We start from the raw sequence: 10474 nt of genomic DNA, 5'->3' as shown, positions 1-10474 counted from the left end.
CCTATTCTTGTCTGTCCCTGAACTCTCTGATCAATCATGAAAGAAGAAATATTCAAAAAAATGTTGGCCCCCTCAGGTAAGAAAAGTGAGGCCCCCCACCCTGAGAGTAACAGAAGAGGCTAAGTTTGGAAGGTGGTGATGGGAGCTAAAAATTCTCAAGAGAGAAAGACGGGTTCTGAGTACAGAAAGTTTCTGATCCTCAGAAAAGTGCTCTGGGAGCAGCAGCTACAGGTTACCCAAAAGTATCCATCTGCAACTGGTCATTTTCTAGTGGTTAACAAGGCTTGGTTCCCTGTGTGTGACCATTCTTCCTTTCAGCCTCTCAGTGAACACATGTTTGTTCACCAAGCAGCTTTCCCAGGTAGGCACAGTCATGCAGTCTTGGAAAACGACATTTCAATGGGAGACATGCCCTTTGTTTAAGATACCAATCTGTTGGTAAATTATTACTTAGTGAAATAGGTGGATTTAAACAACACCCCATGGTTGTGCCCAGAAGTACAGAAAATACAGCTTCCTAAAAGCAAGAGCAAGACTTATTTCTACATCTAGGAAGCCTTCACAAGTGCCCTGTGTTCTCATTGTCACCATGGTGGGGTAGTCATGTCACCATGGTGGGGTAGTCATGTCATGGTGGGGTAGTCATGTCACCATGGTGGGGTAGTCATGTCATGGTGGGGTAGTCATGTCACCATGGTGGGGTAGTCATGTCATGGTGGGGTAGTCATGTCACCATGGTGGGGTAGTCATGTCATGGTGGGGTAGTCATGTCATGGTGGGGTAGTCATGTCACCATGGTGAGGTAGTCATGTCATGGTGGGGTAGTCATGTCATGGTGGGGTAGTCATGTCACCATGGTGAGGTAGTCATGTCATGGTGAGGTAGTCATGTCACCATGGTGGGGTAGTCATGTCACCATGGTGGGGTAGTCATGTCATGGTGGGGTAGTCATGTCATGGTGGGGTAGTCATGTCACCATGGTGAGGTAGTCATGTCATGGTGAGGTAGTCATGTCACCATGGTGGGGTAGTCATGTCACCATGGTGGGGTAGTCATGTCATGGTGGGGTAGTCATGTCACCATGGTGAGGTAGTCATGTCATGGTGAGGTAGTCATGTCATGGTGGGGTAGTCATGTCATGGTGGGGTAGTCATGTCATGGTGGGGTAGTCATGTCACCATGGTGGGGTAGTCATGTCATGGTGGGGTAGTCATGTCATGGTGGGGTAGTCATGTCACCATGGTGGGGTAGTCATGTCATGGTGGGGTAGTCATGTCACCATGGTGGGGTAGTTATGTCATGGTGGGGTAGTCATGTCATGGTGGGGTAGTCATGTCACCATGGTGGGGTAGTCATGTCATGGTGGGGTAGTCATGTCACCATGGTGGGGTAGTCAAGTCACCATGGTGGGGTAGTCATGTCATGGTGGGGTAGTCATGTCATGGTGGGGTAGTCATGTCATGGTGGGGTAGTCAAGTCACCATGGTGGGGTAGTCATGTCACCATGGTGAGGTAGTCATGTCATGGTGAGGTAGTCATGTCATGGTGGGGTAGTCAAGTCACCATGGTGGGGTAGTCATGTCATGGTGAGGTAGTCATGTCATGGTGGGGTAGTCAAGTCACCATGGTGAGGTAGTCATGTCATGGTGAGGTAGTCATGTCATGGTGGGGTAGTCATGTCATGGTGGGGTAGTCATGTCATGGTGGGGTAGTCATGTCACCATGGTGGGGTAGTCATGTCATGGTGGGGTAGTCATGTCATGGTGGGGTAGTCATGTCACCGTGGTGGGGTAGTCATGTCATGGTGGGGTAGGCATGTCACCATGGTGGGGTAGTCATGTCACCATGGTGGGGTAGTCATGTCATGGTGGGGTAGTCATGTCATGGTGAGGTAGTCATGTCACCATGGTGAGGTAGTCATGTCATGGTGGGGTAGTCATGTCACCGTGGTGGGGTAGTCATGTCACCGTGGTGGGGTAGCTACCATCCTGAGAATGGCATAAAGAGCTGATGATTCATTTTACCTCATAACCCCACATTCCCCACTCCTCTCATCCCTTTCAGGCCATTCTGCATGTTCTTCTGTCTGTTCCATCTGGAGCAACGTGGAGCCCCTTCTTCCCCCCAGTAACCCTATGTGGCTTTAAGTGTCTTCCTGGAACCTTCTCTAGCATTCTGTTGCCCAGTCCTTACTTTGAACTCCCTAAGACTAGATCAATTATACCCTGTATTTTACCATCTGGCCCCTTGTGAAGACCTCCTTCATGACACTTACTGTTTCTTATGTGAGCCCCCCTCCCCCTATGTAACTGCTGGTTCTTCCATAACCAGAGTATTTTTTTTATAGTACCCTGCAATACTTCATGGTATTTGGGTTCGGGATAGACACTTGGTAGTAATTTTCTAATAAACGTGTGAATAATGAGGGAAATAAAAGTGATTCTATTTTAGATACAGTCTTCTCTGTGGAGTCCTCCCAAAACATCCATCTACACTTCCACACAGCCGTTCCTTCTCTATTGCATATGATTCAGAGTTTAATCTATGCAAACATGCACATATAGCTACACAGAGACACACATTTACATGTACATTCACAGTACCCACTCACTAAACACATACAACTGTAATGTATTACTTCTGACCACCCACAGAACAGAGGAAACTAAACCACAGTCCTCAAGAAGCCCACCTGTCCATAAAGGGACTAAGCCATGAAGAAAAAGAGCAGAAATAAAAGCCAGTGCTTTGAAGTTTCTGTATACTGTCCACCAAACTGCACTCAGCAGCTAGCTAATCAGACAAGGGCACAAGAAGGGGCAGAATCTTCAAAAGTGCTCTCATCTGTGCATGAGTGGCCATGCTTACCCGAGAGCAGGAGAAAAAGCACACACTATGTGTCTGGATGCTTCGGAGGTTAGCCATTTACCAGGGTGCAAGGGTCAGAGACAGAAATAATCAAAATCAAGGCTGAGAAATGATACCAGCACATGCCCCTCTGAGAGCGGGCTCATTCCCTTGTGAACAGCGAACAGCGTATAACCTAACGCATACAGGTACCCGCTAAGTATTTGTGGAGGAAGGGAGGGAGGAAGCTGAACTGTGTCTGGGAAGCAGTAGGAATGATGTCAGTTTCTGAGCTCTTTGTCTCTGTGTTCTACGTTGCATCAACCGCTCTGGAGTTTCTCCTGTGAGGGGGGCCCTTCTGCCTCCCTCCTCCCACCCACCTCACTATAAAGGTAGCCTGAGGAGGTGGGCACTGTGAGTCAAAGAGGGGAGAGACCCAGTGACATAGATGGTCTCCCAGGGTGAGCGCATGTTCAGAACAGGGGCTCCCTGCCCCCATCAGCACCACCACCATTAGTACCAAGATCTTCTCCAAGCTCCTCCTTTCTTTAAATTTACCCAGCTTTAGTCTTTCCCCAGCCCCTCTCAGTCAGGCTAACCTCTCTGCCACCTGGGCTTCCTGCTCTTGCCGGGGGACTGGGGGAGGGCACCTGTGGGGAGAAACTTTTTTGTATCATGGTATAACATTGTGGGGACTGGGGGGGGCACAATGTTTCAAATAGAGGAGGTGCTTTTACAAAAAGCTCTACCCCTGAAAACGTTAACTCTCAGCCCCAGGAATGTATTTGCCATGTGAGGAGGGGGTCTATGTGAGTGGTCCCACAAGGTCTTACAGTTAGCTATGAATTTCCTTGCCCTAGACAGCTTCCCATGAATGTGAAAGCCAGTCCAGGGAAGTAGGTTCACCATTCAGCCCCTTTTATAAGGCTTACCCTTGGCAAAGTATCTGTACACGCCTGGTAAATTAAGAATTCATTAAAAATATTAAGTAAATAAACAAACACGTTGTGGGAAAGGTATTACAAGTCTTTTTTCTCATCAGAGGCTATCCAACCCCACCAGGAAGCCTTCAGATTTCAAGTTCACTGAGTCAACCCCCGAGGGAATTAGGTGGATATTGATTCCCAAGCCGAATGTTGCGTCTCCTCTTCAAATTGAGGTTGGCCTCGTGCAATGTCCAGATTGCCGTGTCAGTTCTGGAGTTAGATGGAGAAAGCGGCTAACCCTGGGTCTACGCTGAGGAAGGTGAGGAAGGAGGAAGAGTTCTTGGCAGCCCTTTTCTGCTGTGTTCCTATGCTGAACAGTTCTTCGGACCAGGGACTCGACTCACGGTGCTAGGTAAGAAGGCAGCAGCCGCACAGGTGGGAGAGAAGGTAGCATAAACAGCCAGGGAGACCCCTGGAGCCAGAAAGCGCTTAGCCATCCAAGGCCCCGTGTCAGGGAAGACGACGGGGTTTGTGCCAGCAACCCCCGAACTGTGCAAACACCGGGCAGCTGTACTTTGGGGAAGGCTCCAAGCTGACAGTGTTGGGTAAGCAGGGCAGCTGGAGGGCTACCATGGGGGTAAGAGGGGCCGAGTAGGGCAGCTATTCAGCTTCCTCTCAATCTGAGCTGACCTGTCCAGGCGGAGGGATTTCTGGACTGGATGCTGGCATCAAGAGAGCACTCATGGTTGATGGGGATCTGAGCCAGGGTTGGGATAGCAGGGGTGGGCAACACTGAGTTTTTGTCCTGAGCCTGGAGGCTGTGAGCACAGACACGCTGTATTTTGGCCCAGGAACCAGACTGACCGTGCTGGGTAAGTTGGGAGCTAGGGGAGTGGGGTGACATCTCCTTACGGAGATTCCCAAGTAAGGATGGCCAGGGCCAGTTTTTGTGCTGTAGCAAGGGGCTGTGAGCCAAAACACCCAGTACTTCGGTGCAGGCACCCGACTGTCAGTGTTAGGTGAGTTGGGGTGTTTTTGTGCTGGGCTCTGGTGCCGTGAACCAAGAGACCCAGTACTTTGGGCCAGGCACGCGGCTCCTCGTGTTAGGTGAGCTGGGGGTCCCAAGCACGGTGGCGGCGGGCTGGGGCTGCAGTGGGCGCGAGTGCCTTGGCCGGGTTTCTGTGGGGAGTCCCCGGGTTGTGCTTCGCAGACCTTGTTTTCGGGACTGGCAGCCAGTTGATCATGCTAGGTGAGCTTCTCGGCAACTGCAGCGGCGGCGAGCCTCGGGGCTGCTGGCGTCTTTGCACCGGGTTCCCAGGCCCTGTGCAAAGCTGAGTAGCAAGGAGATTGTCACGAAACTGGGGACTAGCTCGCTGCACTGCATTGCGCGGGTTTGAGTGCAGGGTTGTGCCTCTGTGTTCCTATGAGCAGTATTTCGGTCCCGGCACCAAGCTCACGGTTTTAGGTAAGATTCGGGCATCTCGCGCGCGCTCTCATCCGTAGTTCCTGGGTCCCCGGGGGAGTTTGGGTTAGATCGGGGTTAGGGCTCCTTTGCCGAGTCTGCAATAGGATACAGCTTCCAACTTCACCGCTTCTGGGAGGGCTGCGTGAGGGAGGGTATTGGGTGCCAAGCATTGCTCTCGCAAGCCAGGACAGAGTCGGTTTAATTCTCTTTTCTCTGAGGTTTGCACGCACTGGGTGGGCGGTGGAGAAAAGGATTTATCAGGACTCCGGAACAAACTTGTTTTTGAAAATAAGTAACAGGAGAGCAAAGTAACAGGAGAGAAAGGGGCAGATACAGAGGCAGAGGGATCCCAAGGGTGCTGCTGCTGACTTCTAGGATGGTCTCATTGGCAAAAGTTGTTCAAACGAGGGTCTTTTCAAAGGAGGAGAATGTGCCAGGCAAGAAACCAAGGACAGACAGGTAAACATTAGCCAGAACAGAAGAATCAAAAGTCTGGTGGTGTTGACATATTATTGATTTTTAAACTCCATCCACTGTTTCCCTTCTAAGTTTGGAATCCCTTGAAGCAGGGATGGGAGCCTAGGGACATGCTTCTACACCTTCTCATGGCTAGTCAGCCCCAAGTGAGGGAGATCTTATTCACTGGGGTCTATACATCCTCAGGTTATTCCCCTGAATCCTAACTCAAAATCTTCATTGTTCACACCATGTATTCCAGGCTAGACAGACCAGATCATGAAGGAAGTTTGTTGATCATAAGCACACATGAAAATCAAATATTTAGCCTGGGAGATGAAGAAAAAGGCTTGAACAACCTTAGGATTCCGATACTAGAATAGACTTTAACTATCACTTGGCAGTGGGCCAAGGTTATAGAAGAGAAATAACTCACAGGCTGGGAATGTGAACCTGTATTATTTGATAACTACAACAACAGTGGACACCATTTGTAGTTAGAACACTAAGGTGAATCCAAGGGCACTCAGCCATGTGAAAGTGTGCCTAAAGGAAATGCTGGTTTCCTGTGGTCAGGTGGGATAGAGAAAATAGCCAGACATTATAACCAGATGAGGCTAAATTCAGTCGTGGCTCTTTGGTGATAAGGTAAGCTTAGGTAAGTTAATGTGTGACCCTCTTCTGTGGAAACAGATGTGGAGGTGGTTTGAGGAGGAAAAGGAATCTTATAATTTTTCCCACCACAAGTCCAGTTCACAAACAAATCACATACTAACAGTAGCTTACTAAAACACAATTCACTTTCACAGGCAATTCTACCTTCCAGGAATCCTCAGGGACTCACACACATGGATGTACAGCTACCCCCAGTCTCCCTGTGGAGTGGTACGAGTAATCCTTAGGGTATAGTGAGTAGCTGCTTCTATTTGTCCTGACTATGGTGTTGATTAATAGAGAACAGAATGCCTGACTCAGGCAAGTCTTTGGCTTTTGCAACAGGAACTAGATGAGTACTGAGCAACATGGTCAGTTCCCATAGAAAGCTGGGAGACTCTCAATGTCGGTATCTATGAGACAGAGTTAGGCTAGTCAGACCAAAAGCAGAAAAATTGATGAGTCAAGTACCACAGAGAGGAGTAAGATTATTACCATTTCCATGGAGGTCCATTGGACCTAAATAAATAGAAAATGAGGCATTAGGGGAAGAGGCTGAGCAGAAGGAGAGGCAGCCAGGATGCTCCCATGCTTAGCCAAAAATAAAAATGTGGCGAGGTGTGGTGACCCACACCTACAATCCCAACACTAGACACTAGAGAGACTGACCCAAGTGGAATGCCATGAATGTGAGGCCAACCTGGGCTACACAATGAGTTCTAAGCCAGCTTGGACTATATAGTGAGTTCTAGGCCATTATGGACCACAGAGGAAGATGCTGTCAAAAAAAGTGTGTGTGTGGGGGGGGTAATGAAAAATGTGGAGACTTCTACTAAAAAGAAACAGAATTCCAAAGTGATGGCTGCAGTTTGACACCACACACCAAGCCTGCGATCTTGCATAAGAATTCTGCAGATTGGATGCCAATGACATGAGCCCTGGAATGAGGTGATATCCGTAGAAATATAAGAAAGGGGCAGAGGAAAGTTTCTCCCTTATCCAGAAGACTGTGGTTTGCTGAAACAAAATGTATCTATCTCTGCATTTTCACCAAATTGCTTGGAAACAAAGAACAGCCAGAAAAATGCAAAGAAGTGGTGGTATTTGGAGGCAGAGAAGTGGATAGGTTTATTTCACACACCACAAAATTCAGCAAACCTTACATCCTCCTGAACACACTGTAGACCAAGGTATCTTCACATCCAGGTTATGAAAATAGGCCATCTATAGACTGTGGTCTGAGGGAAGCTTCCTTATGCCAAATGGCTATCTCATTTTTAATTATCCTTCATTTCTCTGTCCCTTATTTTCAGATACAGAAACCCTGGCTAAGGCGGGATATCTTGAATCCTTATGTCAGTTCTGGAAGTCAGTGCTGTGCATTTCATTTTGCAAGTGTAGAAAAACTGACACAGAGACATTCAAGTGACTCTCCCATGGTCACATGGGCATGGAAAGTCATTGCTTGAAATTCAGTTTCTGTAATTCTGATTTCTGTGGCAGGCTCCTTTTAACTGCTACATATAATAATTAGAAGTAACCTTTACTTGATGGAAGATGATTAAAACAATGTCAATAAAGGAACATTGTGCAGAGTGTTGGGCAGGACCATTTATAGTATCCCCTTATGAGAATGGAAGGCCAGGGAATACTGGATGAATACAAGTAATGGGCAAGAAAAAAAAGAGAAATGGAGTAGTGATTCCAAAGCAAATGGGGCCTGCTACAACACACTTGCTTTTTCAGAAACTCTCTCAGCCCCCAGTCATCGCAGATACTTACAGTCTCTACTGGACTCAGAGAGTGGTCAACAAAATGCTAATTCCACCCCTCTTTACTTTCCAGAGGACCTGAGCAAGGTGAGCCCACCCAAGGTCACCTTGTTTGAGCCATCAGAAGCAGAGATCGTCGACAAACAAATGGCTACCCTCGTGTGCCTGGCCAGGGGCTTCTACCCTGACCATGTGGAACTGAGCTGGTGGGTGAACGGGAAGGAGCTGCGCAGTGGAGTCAGCACAGACCCTCAGCCCTACAAGGAGACCAATAACATCACCTACTGCCTGAGCAGCCGCCTGAGGGTCTCTGCAACCTTCTGGCACAATCCTCGCAACCACTTCCGCTGCCAAGTCCAGTTCTATGGGCTTACAGCTGAAGATGAGTGGGACAAGGCCTCGCCCAAGCCTGTCGACCAGAACGTCAGTGCAGAGGTCCGGGGCCGAGCAGGTATGTGGGTCCTTGGGCGTTGGTGAGGAGACTGTATAGCACCAGTATCCCAGAAAAATGGAAAGATCCATGTAGAAGCAAAGAATTGACCTAGCGGAAAGCTGGAGTGCTGGAAGTGATGATCAGGGACAGGGTGTTAGAAAACCATAGCATTTACTTCCTCCCACAGAGGACTTAAACGTAATGGGGCAGCTCAGGCCCTTTGGTTCCCCAGTCCTTTAGTGCCTCTGATCTGTCCTGATAGGTTCCCTCACACCAACCATGCAGCCCAGCATCTCTGTGCTGTGTCTCAGCCACATTATTGGTCCTAGATTTTTACAGTGATAGTGGCTTGTACTTGTCCTTCACCCTAAGAAAGACAGTGTGAGGCAGGTGCTTATACCATCTGGCTTGTACTTGTTTGTGGCCTTCGAGTCCAGCTTTAAATTTTGCTGTTTAGGGCTCAATATTCCCAAGCAGTGACATTCTCTCACCCATTTTTTTTCTCCCTCTCTTTTCTTTCAGACTGTGGCATCACCTCAGGTGAGTAAGGCTCCTCCCTTTCTCTGAGTTCTTCCACGGTCTGGGCTCTGGAAAGCCAAGAACCTACAGACACAGAGGATGAGGGTGACCACGACCACCTGCTCACAGGCACTGTCCATTTTCCTCTCCTGTCAACAGCATCCTATCACCAGGGGGTTCTGTCTGCTACCATCCTCTATGAGATCCTACTAGGGAAGGCCACCCTGTATGCTGTGCTCGTCAGCGCCCTGGTGCTGATGGCCATGGTAAGAATGGAAAGATGGGACATGCCGTTGAAGGGAGGGTATAGACTACTGTACCTGGAACATAAGGGGATCTCAGACGAGGACCCAGCCCCCCATATATCCTGTCGTCTCAAAAAGAACATAAGGGACACTGACCGAAGAGAAAAATGAAGAGATGGTTATGTATGCACTCTTGGCAGACGAAGAGAACCAGGAAGCTCTTTTCAAAATCATACTGGAGAATCCACCTAATCTGACCCCTCCCCCCTACTTCATGGTTCCTGGGTCTCTAACAATATCTTTTCCTCCTCAGGTCAAGAAAAAAAATTCCTGAGACCAAGTCTTGTGCATCCTGGGTTGTTCTCCATCCTAGTCCCAGATTCTCCTGCACCTTCTCCAATCCCTGTTCCTCTGGAGATATTCTTTATTCAAAGCATCTCTTCTTCCTCCATGGATATCTGTCCTTCCTTGCCACTACCCAAAGACTGACCTCTTGACTCTAAAACAGACTAAATCAATAAATGATGTTGAGCTGGGCCTGGTTGTGTCTCACGAGTATCTTTGGGGGCCTTTACTGTTTAGTGCTGTTAATGACACTCCTACTGGTCTGAGAAGGCAAACCGAGGTGGCAAACCTGCTTCCTTGACAAAAATGTTTCTTTCTCCTGTGTACTCAAGATCCTCCAAGGAGCCATTTTGTCCAAAGGGCAATGACTGTGTCCTGGAACACCAGCAGGGTATGGACAGAGGAAGAAAACCACCCCTAACAAAAACCCCACCCATCACAACGCAGAGGCTAGGCAGACCTAGAGATTATAGAGCCCAGGCCTTTGGTTACATCTTTGAGTTTTATCTATGTCTGTCCTTAGTATCACTGGCTTATCTTGTTGGAAAGTTTTAACTAAAGATCTGTGGAACTTGGCTAGGTGGCTGGGGCGCACGCCTTTAATTCTAGCACTCAGGAGGCAGAGGTAGGCGGATCTCTGTGAGTTCGAGGCTAGCCTGGGCTACAGCACAAGTTCCAGGACAGGCTGTAAAGCTACACAGAGAAACCCTGTCTCAGAAAAGACAATGAGAGTAGAAAAATTGGCATATGAAGTTTAGGAACAGTGGTCTCCCCAGGATCATGGCACACAGGGTCAGATTCTGGGTGGGGGA

The 10474-nt window shown here is 48.5% G+C and overlaps 1 gene segment (V, D, J or C); it reads left to right on the top strand.

The window, feature by feature from the left end:
• Nucleotides 1–3640: 3640 nt before the first annotated feature.
• LOC102907416 (T-cell receptor beta-2 chain C region-like) lies at nucleotides 3641–9853 on the top strand. The segment is given in 5 exon segments: nucleotides 3641–4185; nucleotides 8194–8571; nucleotides 9076–9093; nucleotides 9232–9338; nucleotides 9631–9853. Coding segments are annotated over 4 exon segments (450 nt in total).
• Nucleotides 9854–10474: the final 621 nt, after the last annotated feature.

This window comes from Peromyscus maniculatus, chromosome 3, assembly GCF_049852395.1.
Source record: "Peromyscus maniculatus bairdii isolate BWxNUB_F1_BW_parent chromosome 3, HU_Pman_BW_mat_3.1, whole genome shotgun sequence".
In the NCBI taxonomy this organism is placed as follows: domain Eukaryota; kingdom Metazoa; phylum Chordata; class Mammalia; order Rodentia; family Cricetidae; genus Peromyscus; species Peromyscus maniculatus.
Note: the sequence above shows the minus strand (reverse complement) of the source record. Positions and strands in the feature narration are given on the sequence as shown.